A 23,198-nucleotide genomic window follows, 5' to 3' on the forward strand; every position below is an offset into this window, starting at 1 on the left:
CCCAGTTTCACAAGCACACATACAGCTGATTTCTTCACCATGCTTTTCTTGTGTTTGCCTAAAATTTAGCAAAATTAGGAGGGGGTGGGGAGTGTTATTTAATTCTTTGTAACTATTTGCATCTTTCCTTAACCCTGTTTTAATTTCTGCTTGCAAATTATCAGCATGAATTCTCCTTCACTTTAATCCAAACCACTGTTAATTTCTTGTTGGTGGCATTGTGAATGCATATGCTATCTGACACAGGCCTCTGTCTCTTTCCGTAGAAGATCAATTTCTTTCCTAACCTTCCCTCCTAACATCCCTCTCTTCCAGTTTCTTCCTAGAGCATTCATCGTGCCTTGCAGCAGATTAAATTTAAACTTCTGCATGTACCATAAACAGGTCATATTTGTATAGAAGCTACATGGAATAGTCCACTGGTACTGCAAGCTCAAGATCCATTTTCATCATACTAGTATAAGATAGACTTGTGGATAGAAAGAATAACCAGAGATGGTTCCTCTCTTATATGAGGAGCCTAAGACCGCACACTGATGGCATCAGAGTGATCTGAAACACTGCTTGCATATGGAAAGATCCACCTCTCAGCATCTGTGCTACATCCCTGCTTTTAAACAGTCTCTTGGAGGAAACCTTTCAGTGTCCCAGACCCCCAAGGGGTCTCACTCTTCCTTCAGGGTAGGCCACGTGAAGGGGTGCTGGAACAATTCATATCATGGGGATGCTGAAAGCAACTGAACCAAACTGTAAACCTTGTCTATGATGGAAACGCCGGGCCTGAGACTAGGACGCTTACCTCGGAACTGCCCTATACGGACTTCTCCAAAGACAAGGTCCAGCTGCAGCCGCTCCTGGCTTTCCTGCCCAAGGTGGTCTCACAGTTTCATACGGGCCAGGACATTTACTTACCTGTCTTTTTTCCAAAGCTGCATAAGTCAGATGAGGACCACAGGTTGCATTCCCTAGACGTCAGGAGGGCGCTAGCCTTCTACATTGAAAGGACCAAGCCATTCCGCCATTTGACGCAATTGTTCGGCACGGTGACTGACAGGATGAAAGGTTGTCCAGTGTCCGCTCAAAGAATTTCTTCTTATATCACTGCCTGCATACTCTGCTGTTACGATCAGGCAAAGGTGCCCCCTCCAGCGATTGTAACCACTCACTCAACCAGGGCGCAAGCCTCTTCAGCGGCTTTCCTAGCGCAGGTGCCTATTCAGGACATCTGTAGGACGGCCACCTGGTCATCCATCCACATGTTCACATCCTATTACGTACTTATCCAGCAGGCACGGGACAATGCTGGCTTTGGTAAAACAGTGCTGCAAGTCGCTAGGCTGTGAACTCCGAGCCTACCTCCGTAGATACTGCTTGTGAGTCACCTAGAGTGGAATCAACATGAGCAAGCACTCAAAGAAGAAAAAATGGTTACCTACCTTTTCGTAACTGTTGTTCTTTGAGATGTGTTGCTCATGTCCATTCCATTACCCGCCCTCCTGCCTCTCTGTCAGAGTTGTTGGCAAGAAGGAACTGAGAGGGCATAGGGTCGGCGGTGCCTAACATACCAGCACATGGGCACAGCTCTCAAGGGAGCGCCACAACCAACCCTACAGATACCTTTAAGGCAAAAATCTCTGACGACTGTGCACATGGGTGCGCACACACCTAGAATGGAATGAACATGAGCAACACATCTTGAAGAACAACAGTTACGAAAAGGTAGGTAACCGTTTTTTTCTAGCCCAGCAGCACAGATCCCTGACTCAGTTGAGCTTTAATTTTGTTTTAAATGAATTTGAATTAAACAAAAGTGCTCCTGAAACATACCAGCACAGGAGACTGGCGTTCTGTGTTTCTATCTAGAGAGCAGTTACAACATCATCGGCAGCAGCCGTGCAGACTTCCTCACGGTGACCTGGCAATATGCTTCAATATGTATGAGAAGTGACAACTCTGAAGGTGAGAAGGAAGTTCAGTCCTCATGCCTATTAGTTCTTGGCCTCTCTGCTGAGACTGCCAGTTGTCAAGGTGTTTTTTTAAAGAGCCATCAGAAGGTAATTCATAATGTTGCATTCACTATAGAGTCCATGATGGAGGGCTATGTATTAACCGATGACATTGAGGTAACGCTATCGCAGTCCCTGTCTTCTGTACCCTCCATGCTCCATTTAGCTGTTTCATCTCTTCCTTAGCTAAATATATTCTGGACCCGATCCTCAGCTGGTGTACATCAGTGTAGCTGCATTGACTTCTTCTCAGTGCTTTTTTCTTTAGTGAGCCCATCGTTTCTGTTGACATGTTCTCAAAATTCAAACTTAGCAAGTTTACAAAGAGAAATTCTAAATCAACATCCCATCAGCATGAGCACCCCTTCTCCTGATAAAAAAGGGAAGTGGCTGATTGAGAGGAAAACATTCTGAAGCTGAGTTTTTGCTGTTCCATTCAAGTAAAGTCACACACTAAGCTGGAATCTTTAGTGCCTTTGAGAAACTCATGTTCTGCATCACTCGGTACCTGTTGCTGTCATTTCAGTGTCGAAAAGTAGAGGAAGACAATGTGTTTCTAGTTAAACAGGTGGGTGGGGGGAAATCTCTGAAGAAACAAAAGTTCTAACAGAAGCAAAGCTCCCATGATGCCTGGCATCCTGGCGGGAAGGATGTACTCTTCTTTGTTGTTGATATTTATCTTTCGTCTTCCTTGAACTTTCACTGAACCATGAGGAAACGATGAAGAGTCTCAATAGCTACCCTCCAAGTATCTGACTTACCCACTGGATCTGCTATTTATAGGGTGCATTAGTACAAAAGTGTCTGTCCTTTTCCAGCAGTCGTTAACAGCAAAAACACTGTTCCTGCTGAACTGCCTGTATCTCCCATGTCACCAAAAATATCCATCAGTGGAGTGCTGTGAAGTGAGCCTTGCTTGATAAAAATCCTCGGAGGCAATTTATATAGTTTATTTATTTATTTATTTGGGGGATGTCTGAAATTAAGCTTCCATTATTCAGAAGGGCAGTCTCTCTCTCTCTCTCTCTTCTCAGTATAATGCTTGCCTCTGGGAAATGGAATGAGAATAGGAACTGAGATGATAGGAGCTACCTGCAGTCCTTTGGAGGATCCCTTCACTCTGTTGAGAAAGATTAAATGCAAAGAAGTCTAAATTTATAGCAAGGAAGGTAACTTTTAATAGGGTTTCAGCTTATATTGCTGGGAACAGTCCTGTGCTGGGTGGGAGATGGACAAAGAATGACCTATTAGGTCTTTCCTCTCTCCAACTTTTGTGCTTTGCTGATTATAATCCACAGTGCCAGCTGTGTATTCATCTCACTGTGTGCTAGTGTTTGCATCTGAAAAATGAATCTCTTGTGGTCTTTCCTTAAAATGTTATTCTGAAAATAGCTCCTGTTTTCTACCCTGTTTCCCCAGAATAAGACATGCAGCAGCACCCAGAGTTGGTTCTCTGTGAAAACTTTTCCACTACAGGGATTGATTTGAGCTAACAGCACAAATTTGTAAATGACTCAGTGATGTTACTTTCTTCAGCGGGGTAGTAAGTACTGAGAATTGCCACTTCATGAAAACTCCGGACAAAGGAGTTTCTTCCTGGGGTAAAACCTGTAAAGGGGTTAAAAAAACAATCAAATGGGCCAGGATTTACTGCTCTGTGTTGATGACTGAGTACCTGGCTCTTTTATGCAGTGAAACCCAGGACACTATCCCCCCGCCCCCACAGATCCATGGGTATCTGTGAAGCTCCATGCTGCTCTTCACACCCACCAAGTCCCTTGAAGCCTGGCTCTTTATTGGTGTCATTAATTTCCTACCCCGAAAAGGTAGGGGAAATACTACTGGTTAGGCAGGGGAACATGTAATATAGAATGGATGTTCCCTGGTCCCTGCATACCCAGCCTACCTATACAAAGTATCCCAGAGCCTCAACCATACGGCGTTGTGATGGAGGGCTACCAGAGGTTGCCAAGAAGCAGGTAGACTGTGCAGTTGAGCTACCACTCCCCCATTCCTGTCTTTTCTGTGCAGTTCTTCCACTTTGCACTCTGTACATGCTTCAGAAGGGAAACCATGGGCTCCAAATCAACAATCCATATTCTCTAGTCAGTGGAAACAGCTATTTACACGGGTCAACTTTGGAAGATGAGTCACTCTCATAAACACACACACACAATATTGTGTAACATTGGTGAACGGTCAGTATTGCATTGCTATGGTTATGTAAGAGGTTGGGTGGCAAAATGGAGCTTTGCCTGGTATACTCTGGATGCATTTTGGGACTGGCGTACTCTTCCATTGTCATTTACTGCTGGCTGCAGTCAGTAAAACTTTATTATTATCAGTTGCCCTTCTGGCTACCAGTCAAGAGGGGAGTAAATTATGTCAGTTATGAAGACCAACAATTGTGAGGGAAATATTCCTTGCCTGCAAGTGTCTTGATACCTCATTACATATGAAGTTTCTGCAGTAAAGAAATTAACGTTGGCTTTGTCCCAGCATTTTTTTAGACTCAGGTGACTGTGGAAGGCAGGCAGCCATATCTCTAGTTCTCAGAAGAAACTCAGTCTTGTTGAAGGAAAAACACGGAGAAAAAATGTTTATTTTAGAAACCTTTTGGAATGTTCATTTGAACTTTAAAGATCACAGTAGGTCAACTGTAAATCTAGTAGCCTGCATTACTTGCCTGTGAAAGCAGTTGCTGTAAAGTTATGTGCAGGGCATTGACTTAAAATACGTCCTCTCCACCTGCTCACCCACGCTAAAGGAAATTATATCTGGTGTGCTATCATCCTTGCTCTCACTGGATTCTCCATGATGTCATCATCGTTGGACACTGATGGATTGCATTTAATTTGTAGTAAAGCAATTGGCATCCACAGCAACATTGAATTTTATGGGTACATAGTGGAAATGCTTTATGGGTACATAGTAAGGCTCTGAGGGCAAGTCTGGGCCATGCATATAGTGGGCCTGAAGCTGCAAGACATTGAGTTTGCTATGATTTCAGTTGGCTTCAGTGCATGTGAGGGCACTCGGCACCATGTAGAATGGCCCTCAATGTCTGAAAGTAATTCCCACCTGCCGTCAGGAATACCTGGGAAATACAGTGACTATGGCTGTAAGTAGAAAGGAATCTGGATGTTAATGAGCCAGGGAGTGTAGATAGATATGCAGATGTGAAACCCACAACTTTTCTCTGAATTTTATTTTATTGATTGATTGTATTTCGGTCACAGCTAGAAGGCCCAGTCAGGAACCATGACCCCACTGTGCTAGGTACTGTACTAACACAGAACAAAAAGACAGTCCCTGTCCCAAACTGTTTACAATCTATGTATAAGACGAGGAAACAGGTGGATAGAGACAGATGGGGAAGTACAAAGAAACAATGAGACAATATTGGTCAGCACACGAGAAGCCAAATCATTCTCAAGTTTTTTGTAGGCCTCACGTGGCAAAGTCAAGTTTCAAGGAGGGTTTTGAAGGAGGATAATGAGTTAGTTTTGCAGATATTTATGGGAGTTCCTCCCAAGTACGAGGGGCTGCATGGCAGGAAACATAACGGTTTATTTATTTTGTAAATGGTTCTGCAATTGGATGCATGAACTATCAATTTGCTATTTTATTAAAGGCCAGATTTTTAAACATATGTAGGCACCTAACTCTCAATTATTTCAGTGAGATTTAGGTGCCTAAATACCTTTAAAATCTGGCCCTAAGCACCTAAAATGGCAACTAGGCAGATCTTCCTGGCTATTTCCATATGTAGTTGCATGCCTGATTACATCCCACTGCACCCCTAAGGCCGGGTTTGAGATATCCGTACTCACGGTCAGTAGTATTAACTCCATGGATAGTCCCATTGACCTCAATAGGACTTCACGTGGAGTAAGGTGCTATTCGCTGTGTGTAAGAGTTATCATAAGACAGCCTTTAACAAATCCTTTGCAAATTTAGGCCTGAATCCTGCAGCTGCATTTGCAGTTGCCATTTCAGTGTTGGGCCGTTAGCCTAAGAAGTGTTATAAAATCTTCATGCATATTAGCACTAAATTTATTAATAGGCAGCAGATTTAAAATAAACAAAAGGAAGTATTTATTCACACAACGCACAGTCAACCTGTGAAACTCTTTGCATGAGGATGTTGTGAAGGCCAAGACTATGACAGGGTTCAAAAAAGAACTAGATAATTTCACGGAGGACAGGTCCATCAATGGATATTTGAATCCAGGATGGCCAGGGATGGTGTCCCTAGACTGTTTGCTGGAAGCTGGAAGTGGGCGACAGGGGATAGATCACTTGATGATTACCTGTTCTGTTCATTCCCTCTGGGGCACCAGGCATTGGCCACTGTCAGAAGACAGGATATTGGGCTAGATGGAGCTTTGGTCTGACCCAGTGTGGCCGTTCTTATGTTCTTATGTAAATTCATTGGGTAATAGCGTACCGTCCTCCAGGCCACATTTTTACCAGATGTGGAAGTCTCATGCAGTCCATCTAAAGGCACTAAGTTACAAATGGGAGAAGTTTTTGCATGTATTAAAGTGACTTGAGTGTGGTATTTTCAAAGCTGCATGAGAATTTGTAGGCCCAGTTCCTCTTCAGTTGAATAGGAATCGGGCACCCAAATCCCCCAGATGGCTTGAAAATCCCCTCCTCAATAACTAAAAGCAAAAAGGAAACGTCCAGGCTGTAAATTGCACTGAACGGATTTCTTCGCTATTTCCTTGTTGCTGTGTTGTACAAAGCAACAGATGCTGTGCTTGAAAAGTACCCAACTAATTTCTCTTCGGTGATCTTCATCCTGTGATAGCATCAGCCGTTCAACCAAAACGAATGTGCCTTATGTGTAACCGTATGGGCGTTCATAGTGGAATAAGGTTCTGATCCAAAGCCCTTTGAAGTGGAAAGATGTCTGTTGACTTCACTGGGCTTTGGATCAGTCCGTAAATCAGGGTCATGTTGGCCGCATTAAAGAGATGGGAAGAAGGGTGTAGGGAACATTTCCAGCCCATGTAAGGACCAGGAACAATTGCATTCCTAGCACTAAGGAGAGCGCAGTGACTTCTCACTCCCTACTCCCCCAGGGGCAGACAACATTCCAAAGGAGGTGGGGAGAAGTTGGGTCATGGCCCCACCTCAGCACCCCTCCACACGAGTCCACGTAGCATGCAGCATTTCATCAAGGGGTGCAGCAGCAGCTCTGCTCCTCCGGGGGCAGTATAGGCCCTTAGTTTTGGCTGAGCTTCGATGGCACAACTGAGTGGTCAGGAGGCAAAGTCTGCACCGCAGACACATTGCTATGAACCTCTGTCATCCCCGACAGTGGTATCACATGGAATACTTTTGCATTCTCTCAGATCTGTGATTCAAATGTAGAGTTGCCTGCATGGTGCAGCCCTGAAAAAGGTGAGGCGGATAAATTATACATCTTAATGTCGAAATGTCATTGGCCCTTCTTTCTTAAGTCCCTCATCAGCATACCCTTCAATGTCTTCAGGTGCAGTGCCCTGGAATGCATACTAACTGTATGCTAATGAAGGAAAAATACAATCCAAAGCACTTGTAAAAATAGAAATAACTCAATATATTAGATGCCAGAAAATCCACCTCAGCTTGTCATCCTGGCCATGTTTGGGAAATGCCATGGTCGCAAAATTGCACATGAAAAATCTTCCTAGACAGTTAATAAATTCTCACTTTAAAATTCTGCAATTACTGCATATATCTCCCATACCAAAAATGAGAAGCAGTGATTAATAGTAATGTCTTACATTGTCCTTGCTCCAAGGAGTAAGATTCAAAATTACCTTTACATTTACAGATTCAGGGACAGATTTTCAACACCCAGCAGTTCCCTCTGAGAAGAATAGGAGTGCTGGGGCTTGAGATCTTTTGCAAATCTGGTCCTTTAATTTCATTTGTAATGATTTCCCTAAATATTTGAAAGAAAATACATTTTTAAAAACTCTGAATGAGTCTGACTCTGAAAGTTTTAGCCAGACTCAATTTCGTTTTTTTAAAAATCTCTTATTAACGCACCGTTTTTGTTTTGTTAATTTTGCTACTATCACAGAGGAAGTGTCTGCAAGGATAGTCCAAGTAGTAACAGCTGAAGCTGTAGCAGTCCTGAAAGGTGAACAGGAAAAAGAAGCCCAGCACAAAGATCAGCCTGGACCATTACCTTTAGGTAAAACAAGGCATTTGCAAGAGTGGGGAAGGTATCTCTGTGTGTGCAGATGTATATAAATATAATTATTAATATCAGGTCACAATATATAATGCATGTAGATCACAAAGGTGGTGCTGATATTCATGGATAAATTGTAGAACCCTAGGATAAATGTTGTAACCAGATAATAAATAAAATGTCACATTTCCTCAATTTATCATGCACCTTTGACTGCCTCGCTGACCCTATCCTCACTAGTCCATCTCCCACCAGGTCTGCATTACATTCTCTGAGCAACTTCAACCGTTATTGTTATTATTGTGTTTATTATGATAGTGGCTCGTTAACTGAGGTGCAATTTTGCCTGAAAGTCCCTAATTCAGCAAAAATACTTAACACAGGCTTGACTTTAAGCATTTGCTTAAGTCCTATCGAGATCTATGGAATTTAAGCGCACACTTAACTCCTTTGCTGAGTTGGGCCTAAGTGAGGGCAGAACTAATTACACAGCCTGGGTGTTGAGACATTCTTCAACATACTCTGAGAAACATGAATGTGTTTGCAATGATTTCTGTTACAGCGCCTGTAGGTACGAAAGTACATCTGTGAGTTATTTAAATATGGTTGTATGATCTGCATTGGGATCAAAAAGCCAGTCTCAAGAGGAAGTATTCGAGGCACTAGGTCTGGTCCAATATCCATTGAAGTCAATGAAAGTCTTTCCATTGATTTCATTGGTCTGGGGATCACGCCCTAAATCATAAATTGAGACCTAGTTGCTTGCTGGAATCATTTGCAGCCCAGGAAATACTGTGGCATAAAGTTTAAAAAACCTGATAGATCCCAGTACTAACTCTGAAGAAATACTCAAAACTATTTCTGTGAAATCAGATGAAGAATCTGAGTATACCTGAGAGATACCTTGTTTAGGGCTTAATCTTGCTGCTACTGAAACCATTGACAAAACTTCCTCTGACTTCAGTGGGAACAGGATAAGACCCTTAATTGGGAATTAATCTAAAACCTTAGATTAGGCTTCAATATAGCGCCTTCCTCTGATGAAATACCATGATCAGGTGGCTGACAGAAGTTCCCCATTGACTTGTTTTCCTTCCTTGGTGATGCTTCCAGCTGGTACCTTTCATACTTTGACAAGGAATATTTGCATATATTATGCAGCTAGCCCTGAACCCAGCAGAAACAAAAAAATACCCAGGTTGTAATAATGTAAGAACCCAGCAAAGTGCTATTTGTCCAGCTACCCAAAGGTAAACTAAGCTTGGGATTGGGTGCCTATTTATCCCTTTTCCATATGATCGAACTGAATCTTTAAAATCTCACTGATTTAAATATGTTGCCATCCTAGGTTTGTGAATGAAGCTTTCTCAAAATCATGAATGAACAATAGTATTGATCTGGCTAACAGATGGGACACAAACACAAAGGACTGATACTTTTTTATTTTATTGTATTTCATTTTGTTGTACCCTGGGACCAGACTCTTGAACGTAAGGCAGGGCACCTGAAAGGAAATGTTTTCCTTTCATTATAGATTTAAAATAATACATTGAAAAAGGGAGTATATCTGAAAATCTATTAGGCACAACCTCCATTTAAGTATTCTCCGAACAGGCCAGAATTGCAGCTTGTACTCAGCATCTAATGGTTTCACAGGAATTAATTGCTGTATCTCATTTTCTCATTTGCATTGTTCAATCTCTAGCAGTTGAAGAATCAGCTAATCTGCCTCCTTCCCCGCCTCCATCACCAGCCTCAGAACAGACTGGAACACTGGCAGAAGGTAAGGGTCCCCTGGACATTTCAGAGTATGTCTATCGAGGAAGGGAACAAATGCTCATACGAAGAGGTGGGGGAAGTAGTAAATGGAAATACTTCCTGCTAGCTTCAGCTTAAAGAGTAAGCATTCCCCAGCAATGAAGTGCCATCTGCAAAGTGACCGTAACACACAAATGAGATATATACGTATACACAGGGATAATTGGAAGTAAGCAAAAATAAATGAACAATAATTATTAATAAATATTACAAGCCAAGATGTCTAAATAGTGAGACTTCCCAAGTGTGAGCCTAGAACGTGGTGTTAAATATTGGTTACTACAGTCTGTTAAGATGCGTTTAGTTGGAAATTAACCAGCATTAATGTTGTTTCACAATCCAAGTCCATACAAGCAAGGAGATTCAGAGTTCGATTATTCCTTCTGCTTTCCAGCTTTAATTCACATTTCTGTGCCTTGGTGTATATGGGGATTCTGTACCAGGGTGCCAAAGTGAAATTCTACTCTTAAAGCAAATTATACTTTCTGATCCACACAGTAGTACTCAACGTCGGTAACCCAATAATGTCCACATTCTGCTGTCGCTGAAGCCACAATTCAGAAAGCATGTAATCATGTGCTTAACTTGAAGCATGTGCTTAAACCCCATTGAAGTCACATGCCTAACATTAAGCCCATGGTGATGTGTAGACTGCTGAATCAAGGTCTGGGTGTCTGAGTCGACAGAGGAAGAGCAGAACATTACTGCTGAGCCCTATCATATGGATCTGAGAGAAAAATTCGGCCCTATGAATTCCCTTGTCTTTGTGAGCTAAATCAGACATTTGACATTATCATTATAGTATGAATATAGTTTTCATATGTCACCTTCCTTCTTGTTTTTTAAAAATAAATATCTTGAAAATTAATGTGTCATAGAAATAAGCTATTACTGTCTGTTGAGTACATACTGTGTGTGATTTATCCTGCACTAGTGTTGGAAATGTGTATTTTTTATGTGATGTCCAATATGTGCTAGCTCTCAGTTTACCATGACGTTCTGCAATGAGACACTTTTTTTTATACCTGATATCCCTGCGTTTTGGGTCAGTCCACCTCCTGTATACATTGACAAATGTTACATCCTTGGGTACTTTGTATTGAAAATACTTACTTGGCATGTGCAGTAACCAATATGCAAACTTTGATTTCTTTGTCATTATTATCGTAACATTCACATTCCTGTTGTTGAGCAAATATTACAATGTCTACTCAAAGGTAATGGTAATCAAATAAAACCACTCAGAAAAAAAAAAGGAAACCAGTACTACTCTGGCAAAGATTTTTAGGATTGCTAGGGGCATTTTGATTATTTCACTGCTCTTTTTGTGTTGATTTATTTGATTATCTTACTGTTCAGGGGTGTGCTTTTTGATTTTTAGTAACAGAATGAAGGGGTTGTTGATCTGCTTGAGACTAATTTTAAGATCCCTTTACCTTGGGTTTGGCATTGGCTTTGCACAATGTTTTCACTAACCGTATTATTGCTTATTACTTTGCGGGTTTTATACAGTAGCAAAATTGATTAATTGACAGAATGTTATAATCACTTGCCAAATGTCTTTTAAATGGAAGCCATTTTGTTGTATCGATGCAAAGAAGTGACAGAACAGTAGACATCTCTTTGGCCTAATAGACTGAGCAGTTTCCAGCTCTGCAAATGACTCAGAAAGTCACTTAACTTCTTTGTGTTTCTCTTTCCTCATATGTAAAAATGAGATAATAATGCTTGCTTGCCCACCTCACAGGGGTGTTGTGAGGACTTTAGAGTCAATGATTGTAGAGTGGCTGGAAGATGTAATGTATTATATACTTGCTAAGTATGATAGTTTTTACAGCATTCATGTTGTTTGCTTTAAAGGTTGGATTTAAAAAAAATGTTTCTATGATAAACTTTTCTACTAACTTTCAGTTTGAGAGCAAACTTCATTGGACTTGTTTATAACCTCCTGCAAATACAGGTTTATAAGGGAAACATTGACAGAGCTCCTGTACTGTAGTTCCTCAGTCACTGATGGCCAAAGAGTTCCAAAGTGCTGTAAGCTCCTCTTTTATGTTTGGCTCTTGGGGGGTTCATATTAGAGTTAGTTGAAAAAACAAAGGAAATGTTAGTCAAAATTGTCACAAAAAATTTTGTCTAGTTTTTCATCGAAATTTGAAAAGTTTCAAACAGCTCTAGTTAATATTGTCTTGTGCTTCTTTCAGTGAATTAGGCCTTGATTCAGCAAATCCCTTTTTCACCTGATCAAGGCCTTATAGTTGGAGGCTATATTGAACTTTTGTTGCTTGGAGTCAGGATTGCCTGATAACATTAACTGCTAATAAGCCAAATCCTGCAGTAGTTAGTCAGGAAAAGCTCCTATTGACCTTAGTGGGAACTTTGCATGCGTAAAGACTGCAAGATTTGACCCAGTGTGTACACTACACTACCTGTTTAAACCCTCAGCCCCTCATGCTACTCAGTTGTCTGTGTGTACCTTTTTGTGTCTGTCTGTCTGTCTGTCTGCTCTGTGTAATGCAGTGGTATTTACAGAATTTAATCCAGTTCTGAAGTTGTTGAACAAAAAAGGTGAACCCATCTGGTAGTTCTGTATAAATACCTAAGTTTTCCTTTTCATTGTTGTTGTTTTCCTCTTGAATGTTTTACCAGTGCTGTTGTCAGTGCCTTGCATTGCTTTGAAACCAAAAGAGATTTCCTTCAGTCATACCAGGGTGGAAATCACTGTTGTAGACATGACAAAGGTAGATGTGGCCAGCCATGCAGCAAACACAAATTAAAAAAAAAAAAAGAAGAAGAAGAAGAAGGAAAGAGAAAAGAGGAAGGGAGAGAGATTTCTGGGTCAAATACATTTCAGGAGAGAAAAGAGTCAGTGAATGTAGGTTTGATTCTTTCATTCAGCCACAGACAAACGTTCAGATGAGCAGGTCTCTTTGCAGTGCTGCTGGAGGTAAGATAACTAATTTGCTCTTATTGAAATTATTTTGATATGATTGCAAATATTGTAATGTGATTTTTTTTTTCCAGGAGTTGAAATTTTCCCAAGTGCTGTCTTATCGTTTTATCAAATGGATCTGGACAAACAGTGCTGCTGCTGCTTTGTATTCCCAACATGGCAGTTTCTGTGCTCAGATCTTTGTAAGATTGGCCCCAATTCCATTGTCCTGTGTAAAAAATGAATCTAAATGCCTTTGATAGACTAGCTTACATTTTAAAGTATGTATTTTGGGATAAGTTTTTTTAAACCAAATAAGTATATTTTACAAATTGAAAGGAACCAAGTGCTGTAAACAGAGATTATTTCCAGTTAAGAATGACTTTTTAAAAGGTATTTTCAAAAGATACCCAGAAGCTAAAACTGAATTAGTCTTTGTGTAAAAAAATTGTATCATAGACTTTAAAATACATAATCTTTTTGCCTGAGCATTTTTTTTGCCTGAGCAGGTTTATAAGGGACAAAAATAATAAAGATTACATTTTTGTTATAGAAATAAAGAAGGAGGCGAATAAATCATATTAGCATTTAAAGACATTATTTCCCTTCTTAAGAAATTGTGTCATAAAGCTGTTATGAATAAACAATACAGATCTACCAAAAAACAAAAACTAAAAAACAAAACCAACAATATAAGACATGACAGACCTTAATAAAATGGTAGCAAGAAAATAATACATATGAGCCAGGACCATTACTCTGTTGTCTCCTTCAGTTCCATTAATATTTCAGACAGACTCTAAGCAGGGCCTGTATTTTCTTGCCTATAACCAGTTAACAAGCTATAAAGTAGGTGTTCTCTGTCTTCTTTATGCTTAACAGAAGATTGTCACCTGGACCATTCCCGCCCACACTAATCTGTGGTCATGCAGGCCATTTCCCTTCCCATTCATGATTATGTAACATCCCTATATGGTAACGACAGCGATTGCTTACATAGAAAAATAATATTAGGAAAGTGTTTGGTAAGGGGATTTTCAGCAGTGCTCAGCATTGACCTAACTGCTTCCATGGGAATTTTACCAATGACTTCAGTGGGAGTGAAGTCAGACTCATGCTGAGCGTTTTTGACAAACTCACCCTTTAATGTATTTTTGATGCCTTTTCAAGCATTTTAGCTGTTAGGTACAAGGAGGAGGAGCCATCGCCATGTGACCAGCCAGCTTTCTTTGGACTACCAGGAAGTGCTCTGTGTACCACCTGTGATACATGAATCATTGTTTGAGAACCTCTGCCATAAAGACTTATGGCTGGTATTGTCAAAGTTAGGCAATCATCTTCCATCGAAATTCAATGCGAGTTGGGTCCCTAACATCCCAGCCTGTAATCTAAAATCACATAACTAACATACTCCATTTTAGCAATGTCAGTCACTTCCCTCTATCAGTTTCTTATCACTAGAATGTAATCTCGTTTCCACCTTCTCAGAATCTATCTTGTGATTCAGGAGAACGTAATAGCAAAACATTATCTGAATATTTTACTGATTGTATTTGTCACTGAAAAATACTTCAACAAATATTACTGAAATATAGATGCAAATCTCTGGTAATTTGACATTTCCTCTATTTGGCTCTATGCCCTTTATCGAGTTTGCTGGTTTGAACATCATCAATTGTTACAGCAGTGAAATTTTGGTTACCTTGCATAATAACAGGGGGAGGGATAGCTCAGTGGTTTGAGCATTGGCCTGCTAAACCCAGGGTTGTGAATTCAATCCTTGGGGGGGCCATTTAGGGATCTGGGGCAAAAATCTGTCTGAGGATTGGTCCTGCTTTGAGCAGGGGGTTGAACTAGATGACCTCCTGAGGTCCCTTCCAACCCTGATATTCTATGATAACCAATGAGATATTTTGTTATACCCAAGCAGGCCCCGATTCAGGAAAGCACCTAAGCATTCACTTAAATCTTTACCTGTTAAGGTAAGAAAAGCAGTTAAGCACATGCTTAACTTTAACTTGACTTCAATTCAGACTTAAGCACGTGCTTAACTACATTCCTGAATAATGATGCTTTCTTGAATTGAGACTTTAATCAATATAATAAAATGAACTGGAAATACAGAGTGAATTAACTGGCTTAGCAGTTAAATTAATACACACATCACAATAGTGTTCATTAGCAGCATCCCTTTCCATCATGCAAATAAGCCTTTGTAAAGACGTCAAACATATTTCTTCTTTATATCATTTGAATACTACAGAAACCTACAGAAACCTAGAATCATCATTAGCTCCCATCATACTGGCAGCTTAGATTTGAGCTCCTTTTACTTATTGTGCTATCCGTATATCATCTTTTGAAGTTACCGTGGCACAGAGTTAACATCACCACTTCAGAAAGTAGTTTTCCAAGCAAGTAGCACTGCCCACCATCACAGCTGATGTTTTGATTGTTTGAAGCAATGTTTCTTTGGAAAGTTGCTTTTCCTGAAGGTAGTTCAGATTTTTTCTTCAAGGTGGTGGGCAGTTTCAAAAAGAGCAGCCTTTAAAGTCAGATAGGCATCTTGCACCATATTCATCCTGGGTGTAACTCAATACACTTACAGCAGAAGTGAATTTGGCCCACCTGAATGTATCCTTCCAGTTGGTTAAGTCATAGATACTTGCAGAGTCTTACAACATTTGGCATATTCAGAATAATTGATTAGTAGGAAATAAATTTAGAAGAATCAGCAGCAAAATAATCCTAAATATTTTACCCTACTGTTAATTTTTAACTCTCTGGTAACCTATTTGCCCTGATGAAAGAATATGTGTTAAAACGGTCCATTTAAAGCAAACTCTGTGGGATACAGACAGACAGACAGATAGATATAGTCACCTCAACAGAGACTCCGCAGGATGCAAATAACCAGACATTATATTGTGGACAGTTATATAATACAGTATGCCACAGAATCTTAACCTTGGATCATCTTCCTTTCAGATGCAAAATACTGCAGATTGGAACTAACGGTATTGTGATCAATGAATAGTTTGTCCTCCCATTGTGAGTGAATAAGCAGCAGGAAGGAATAAATATCATTCTGTTGCAAGTCAGTTGCTACTACTTTGCTGCAGAAAGCAAAAAGTACCTCACTGAAAATAACAGAGGTTGGGTTCTCATGGTGTCCTGTAAAATTAATCCTGCACTTGAATGCGTTGTTTAGTGCCTAAAATGTTTACTAGAAAAGAGATTCTTCAACTGCACCAAGTTAGGCATTTTACGTTTCAAAAATATGTGCTTGGAAAATTAATATAGATAGCTGCAAAATATAAGTTTCTGGAGACAAGGAAAGACATTGGAGACCTTGCTCAGAATCTAAATCCCCAATCCTGCCAGTGCTTAAGCAGGTAAGTAAGTATCTGGAGAATTAGAGCCTATGATTCTAAATGAAGTGCAGGTGGCATGACAAAGTTCTTACATATAAGTTTTTTTCTATTCTATTCATACATGTATCTGCAAAAATATTCAAGAATTTTAAATATCGATCACCATTATTAGCCAGATTGAAATCTACAAATGAGCTAAGGATCTTAAGCCAAATGACTGACTAGGATCCTAAAGCCTGAAGAAGATTTATTTAAAACTCCCTAGTACTTGCCACGAAATAGCTGTGAGCAATTATAAATGGAAACCACCACATTTTATTATTATGACCAGGATGATGCTATTAATAATCCCCCCACATACGCACACACACAAAGTATCTTTTTTAGTAAGAAGAAAATATATCAGCCCTCTCTAAAAAACACCAGAACATTAGCCTGGCGTTATCTTCAGAGGTTTCTCTTTGTCCACACCATAATATGCAATGATATTTCTTCCCCAAGGTTCCCCTTATGCGACTGTAGTTGCATATCATACACTGAGGTAGTAGCTGCAGCTCCAAGTCACATGCTTTTGATGGCATGTGATGGTTTGATGAGCAATATGCATTTCATAAATCAGCAAGTGTAACCTCCCCATTACAGAATACTTGCTTTAAGAGGCACCGGAGAGGTGCAATTAATGACAAAACAGGTTCTCTTTGTTCTTTATTGACTATAGTCTTTGAATGAGATTACCTCTGAAATGCTGTGTGATAAGTTAACCATCTGAGGAATAAGTGAGATTTGAATGACCTTGAAAAATGGAGTAACAGAGGTAGGATGGAATTTACTAGTGCCAAATGCAAGATCAGGCATTTAGAGTCTAACAATAAGAATTTTTACTGTAATCTGGGAATTTACCAGCTGGAAGTCACAGAGGAGGAGAAAGACCTGGGTGTATTGGTTGATCACAAGATGACTGTGAGCCCCCCAAATGGATGCAGCCATGAAAAAGATTCATGCAATCCTAAAATGCATCAGGAGAGTATTTCCCGTAGAGATAAGGAAGTAGTATTACTATTTTACAAGGCACTGGTTAGACCTCCTCTAGAATACTGTGTGCAAGTCTGGTCTCCCATGTTTCAGAAAGATGAATTCAAACTGGAACAGATGTAGAGAAAGGCTACTAGGATGATTAGAGGACTGGAGAACCTACCTTATCAGAGGAGAATTAAGGAGCTTGGCTTGTTTAGCCTAACAAAACGAAGGCTGAGGCTGATTGTTCTCTAGAAATACACCGAGGGGCAAACACTAGGGAGGGAGAGGAGTAGGTTGGACATTAGGAAAAAGTTCCTAACTGTCAGGGTGGTTAAACACTGGAATAAATTGCCTAGGGAGGTTGTGGAATCTCCATCTCTGGAGATATTTAAGAGTAGGTTAGATAAATGTCTATCAGGGATGGTTTAGACAGTATTTGGTCCTGCCATGCGGGCAGGGGACTGGACTCGATGACCTCTCGAGGTCCCTTCCAGTCCTAGAATCTATGAATCTATGAATAAACTGACCATCAACAAGTTTAGACTTGATATTAGACAGACAAAGGCTTTTAACCATCAGAGTAGTGAAATTCTAGAACAGCCTCCAAAGGGGAATAGCGGGGGCAAAAAACCTAACTTGTTTCAAGACTGAGCTTGATAAGTTTATGGAGGGAATGGTATGATGAGGTTGCCTACAATGGCATATGGCCCATCTGTGTCTGCTATTAGGAAATATCTCCAATGTCCAGAGATGGGACACTAGATTGGGAGAGCTCTGAGTTATTACAGAGAATTCTTTCTAAGGTGTCTGGCTGGTGGGTTTTGCCCCATGATCAAGGTCTAACTAATATTTGGGGTTGGGAAGAAATTTTCCCCCAGGTGAGACTGTCAGAGACCATAGGGGTTTTTCACCTTTCTCTGCAGTGTGGGTCGCTTGCTGGTTTGAACTAGAATAAATGGTAAATTCTTTGTAACTTAAAATCTTTAAATCAAGATTTGAGGACATCAGTAACTCAACCAGAGGTTATGGGTCTATTACAGGAGTGGGTGGGTGAGGTTCTGTGACCTGCGATGTGCAGGAGGTCAGACTAGATAATCATGATGGACCCTTTTGGCCTTAAAGTCTATGAGTCAAGGAATATGTTAATATGCCTTAATAAAGCTATATGTGGCAATTTGTGGAAGACAACTTTATTATGTGTTTTACAGTTGATGGGCTAAATTTTTATCTCAGTTACATGGATGCAATCATTCTGACTACAACTGCTTGCACAGATGTAGCTGAGAGCAACATGTGTTCCAAGCTGAGTCCCAGGTTGGGAAAATTCCCATAGTAAAAGAGCCTGGAACAACTAAAAACTCATGCAGTCAAGAGAAATGTAATTACTTAATTCATGCCAGAGTAGCTGCTAACTTGCATCTCAATGCTCTGCGTACATCAGGGCCACCCGGGGGGGTGGGGGGGGAGTGAAGTGGGGCAATTTGCCCTGGGCCCCGCAGGGGCCCCCACGAGAGTTTTTTGGGGCCCCTGGAGCGAGGTCCTTCACTCGCTCCGGGGGCCCCAGAAAACTCTCGTGGGGCCCGGGCCCCGGGAGCTTCTTCCGCTCCGGGTCTTCGGCGGCAATTCGGCGGCGGGGGTCCTTCCGCTCCGGGACCCGCCGCCGAAATGCCCTGAAGACCCGCGGCGGGGGGTCCTTCCGCCCCGGGACCTGCCGCCGAAGTGCTGGGTCTTTGGCAGCAATTCGATGGCAGGGGCCCCCCGCCGCCGAAGACCCCAGGCCCCCTGAATCCTCTGGGCGGCCCTGGCGTACATAGACAAAGAAGCACATTCAAACTGAGACCAAAAAAACCCCTGGATCCCACTTCATTCCTCATCTGAGTCTGCTTAGCCAGATGTGTCCCATCCTGCACGTAGGAAGTAGTGCTCATGTCTGATTGTGCATGTCATTACTTCAGAGGGAATTCTGCACCAACAAATTAAAAATTCTGTGAACAATATTTTAAAATTCTGCAAAATTCTGCAGATTTTATTTGTCAATAATTAAAAGTGGAGTCTCCAGCATGGCAGAGGGCAACACGGACCACTGGCTGCACAGAGGTGGGAGATCACCCTGCAGCCCTCACCGAGGATATGGTGAGGCTGCACCTGACCCTGACATAGCGCAAGGGCCAGGCCTGCCCCAGAAACACCCCGGGGCCCTGCCCCCTCCCCCCGTGCCAGGTGCACCAGGTGTGGGTGGGAAGGCTCAGCAAGGCAGGATCCAAGTGTGGAGGGGCTTAGTGTGGGGGAATCCAGGTGGGGGTTGAGAGGGTTCTGTGTGGGGCTTGTTGGGGGAGTTCTGAGTAAAAATGGGATGCTGCAGGGGGTCCAGGTAAAGGTGGTTGGGGCTCAGCAGGGGGGATCTGCATGTGGGGGATGGAGCTCGGTGGGGGGCTCAGTGGGAGGGTCTCAGTGCTGGGGGAGTGGGGCTTGGTGAGTTGGGTGGGAATCCAGGTGCAGATGGTTGGGGCTCAGTGGGGTGAGGGTCCAGGTGCACAGGGGTGGAGTTCAGCAGGGGGGGTCTGGGTGCAGGGGAGCTCTGGATGCAGGGGTGGGGCTCAGCAGGGTTGGGGTTCAGGTATGGGAGGCTTTGTGGGGGTTCTGGGTGCGGGGAATTGAGGCTCAGTGGGGGATCTGGGTATGAGGGCTCTGGGGTCATGGGGGTTCAGGGAATGGGGTAGCAGCTCCCTGTACAGTGACCCCTCTCCCCACAGCTGAGGAGTGATGGGGGGGGCTGCGGAGCTTCCTGCAGCCAGCATAGGTTTCTGGGGGTGAGTCTGACCTGCAGGGGAAGAGGAAGTCCTGTCTTCCCTCACCTTCAGCCCAGCTGGAAGTAGCAGCTGAGCCTGGCATAGGGTAGGAGCCACCAGCCAGGGAGTCCCTAGCCCTGTCCCCCACTCCCCCATGGTGATTTACCTCTCCACCAGCTGCTTGGGGTACCTGAAACGACATGCCGCACTTCTGGGGAGGGGTGCGTGACCGCTTTGCGGCTTCCCTTTGCTTCCCTGTCAGTCATTTTTCTGTGGGGAAGCAAAGAAATCTGCAGGGGGCATGAATTCTGCATGCGTGCGATGGTAGAGGATTCCCACCGGAGTTGCATGTGCTGTCTCCAAAGCCCATCAAGGAAAGCATCTGCTGTTCGGTAACATTCACTAGCAAACTGAGTCAGGAGGCAATTTTTATTCTCATGGCTTAGCGGGGATACCACGGTCAGTCCAGGATTTTTTAAGTGCACGTCCTATGAGATCAGTAGCTTGTTGCCAAATGGGGGAAGGAGGGCATACAACACAAATGAACTTTAAATAATGATTCATTTTATCTGCAAAAATTGGGGCATGCATTGTCTTGTTGGTCAAGTTCCAGATTGTCCTTGGTCAAAACATCATATTTTCCTCCTTACCCTATTGTTTGCCTCTTCCTGGATACACTCTCGTAACCCTCAAGAGTAACCTGCCTAGGGCAAGATTATGCAACCCTTCCTCACGTCGCTGAGCCCTCCCTTACGTGAGCAGACCCACCAAAGTTAATGAGGCTAGTGATGTGCACAAGTGTTCACCAATGTGAGTGAAAGCTGCACAGCCTGACCTTTATATCTAACTTTTCTGTACCCACTTATTCATCTCCATATAAAGGGAGTGATATACCGTAAATGGAAGGACACAGCTTGTTCATGATTACAGCGACTGGTAAATTAATATGCTACAGCCTAAAGTGGAATAATAAGTGAGATAGATATCCGGGGGTGGGTCATGACTCATGCACATTCCTCTGTCAGATTGTCTTTTCTTACTTCAGGTGTTCACCCAGGTTAGGTTTCATTGCTAGAACTAGCACTCTGCAGCCACGGTGGTATTGCTTTCTACAGTGCGATGCTCAGGTACACAGATCTGGAAACTTTAACTGGCTTGATTAATTTCTTCATTATTGAGGTGGGGTGGGATGGGGTTGGATTCAGGATCTTATATCAAAGAAGGAGAAAAAAAAGAAATTATTTTGCCACTTTCATGCTGGCAGAAAACCCAACAGGTAATCTACAGTTACAGATACTGACTGAAGAGTATATCCTATGAATAAAGTGATCAACAAGTCACTAGCTATCACACTAGTGATGGTCAACCAGAGACTTAATTTCTAGTATTCAGAAAACTAACATTTTAGTTCTTCATGAGTTCACTAAGGTTCACAAACGATGTGAAATCTCAGATCGCTCCTGTTCCATTCAGTAGGTTGGATAGTTGGCTATTTTTTATTGCAGCTGTGTTAGTTTGTTAACCTATGTTACTAGAAACTGCGTGGATCCTCCTCTTGCTATTAGTCGCTGAGCTAACCTGAGATGATACACTCTAACTTTTCAGTGGGAGATGAATAAAGCCTTCATTACAGTGCATTGGAAAACTGCCAGCAGAGAGCAGGTAGGCTATAGGAACATGGCAAAGCAATAGGGCAGGAATGGGACACTAAAAGAAACGGCTGAAAGGCAGCTGTACGTGGGAGGATTGTACCCCAGAAAGGATAGCCACCAGCTTAAAACAACTATCTTTCTTTAGGTTAAATTGTCATTCATTGATGTGTAGCTGAAAGAAGTTGCAGAGGTTTAAAAAACAAAAACAGCGTCTACCAAAGTACAGTAAATGGATTTTTTTAAATGAAAGTAGCTTTTTAGATTTTGTACTTTCAAATGTTTCAGCTATTTTTGAAGGGATTATTCAACTCAGTCCTGGGATGCACCAGGGCTACCTTCTACCCTCTATCTATGTTTGTAACCTCCATTGGCTTCAATACAAGTTGTCAGTTTTGGATTGAGTGCAGCATATAGCCCATCTATAACTAAGAGTGATTTTGAATTCATTGATATGTTTGATGCTTGGGTACTGTTATTATAGGCACTAAGAGAGACAGGAAATAAATACATAAATGATACCTTAAATGAATGTAAACCTCACGTCTTCCATTGCTTAGCATGGCTGGTTTCATCCACTCCATTGTATGACATAGTACAGTGGTTTTCAACCTGTGGTCCATGGACCGCTGGGGGCCCGCAGACAACATCTAAGATTTCCAAAGGGATCCGTACCTCCATTCAATTTTTTTTAAGGGTCCGCAAATGAAAAAAGGTTAGAAACCACTGACCTAGCAGCTTGATGTGTCTGTGCATGTGTCCATCCTGTCTTGTCTTATCTTTGTCTGTCCAGTTCTCCCTGCAGTTTCTTCCTGTGTGTGTCTGTTTGTAGATGAAGGGGATGAGGAAAAGGTGGGACCTCTACACAGCTGCCCATGCTATAGGTCCGCCGCCAGTGGGGAGAGGCGTAAACACCTAGCACCCTCCATTTCAGTGTCTGTGCCCGTTGAGGACCCCTGCCATTCAGACGAGGAGTACTATGAACACCCTTTGTTCAGCTCAGAGTGGACTGATTCTAGTACATTCCCCAGGGCTACAGCGCAGAGTGCAGAGGCCTTCTTAGGCCGCGATGAAGGTGAACCAGGCCTGGTGCCTCTTTGTTCTTCCTCCTTTCCATCCTGCTCCATGATATTCCATTATTGTGCCTCAAGTAACTTGTTTCTGTGGGGGAGAGCCCTTTGGGTTGGTTTGTTTTTTCACATGGAGGTGAAGTATCTCTGAACTCCACGCACCCTGAGGGGAGGCTGCAGCTGTAGAGCCAAATGCAGCACTGCTGTAAATGGACCCAAGTTCATGGTGGCCAACAGAGATGCAGCCACTTCCACCAGAGTTGAATTTAGTCCATAATTTGTAGTAAAATGGCCTTGGTTATTGCAGTGAAAGGAGCAGCTAATTAAAAAAAAAGCATAAATTGTTCCCT

At 42.2% G+C, this 23,198-nt stretch overlaps 1 protein-coding gene across 3 annotated transcripts in view; it reads left to right on the top strand.

Annotated features, from left to right (window-relative positions):
* The window catches only part of MAP2 (microtubule associated protein 2), a 319,652-nt gene that overhangs the window by 239,415 nt on the left and 57,039 nt on the right, over positions 1-23,198 (top strand). For all 3 annotated transcript variants that reach the window (XM_026647705.2, XM_026647706.2, XM_026647707.2), the window contains exons 6-7: positions 8,086-8,199; positions 9,905-9,982. In XM_026647705.2, coding sequence (XP_026503490.1) covers positions 8,086-8,199; positions 9,905-9,982 — 192 coding nt within the window. The remainder of the gene's footprint in view (positions 1-8,085; positions 8,200-9,904; positions 9,983-23,198) is intronic.

The sequence above is a fragment of the Terrapene carolina genome, unplaced genomic scaffold (genome assembly GCF_002925995.2).
Source record: "Terrapene carolina triunguis isolate 2854851 unplaced genomic scaffold, T_m_triunguis-2.0 Scaffold62, whole genome shotgun sequence".
Classification (NCBI taxonomy): Eukaryota; Metazoa; Chordata; order Testudines; family Emydidae; genus Terrapene; species Terrapene triunguis.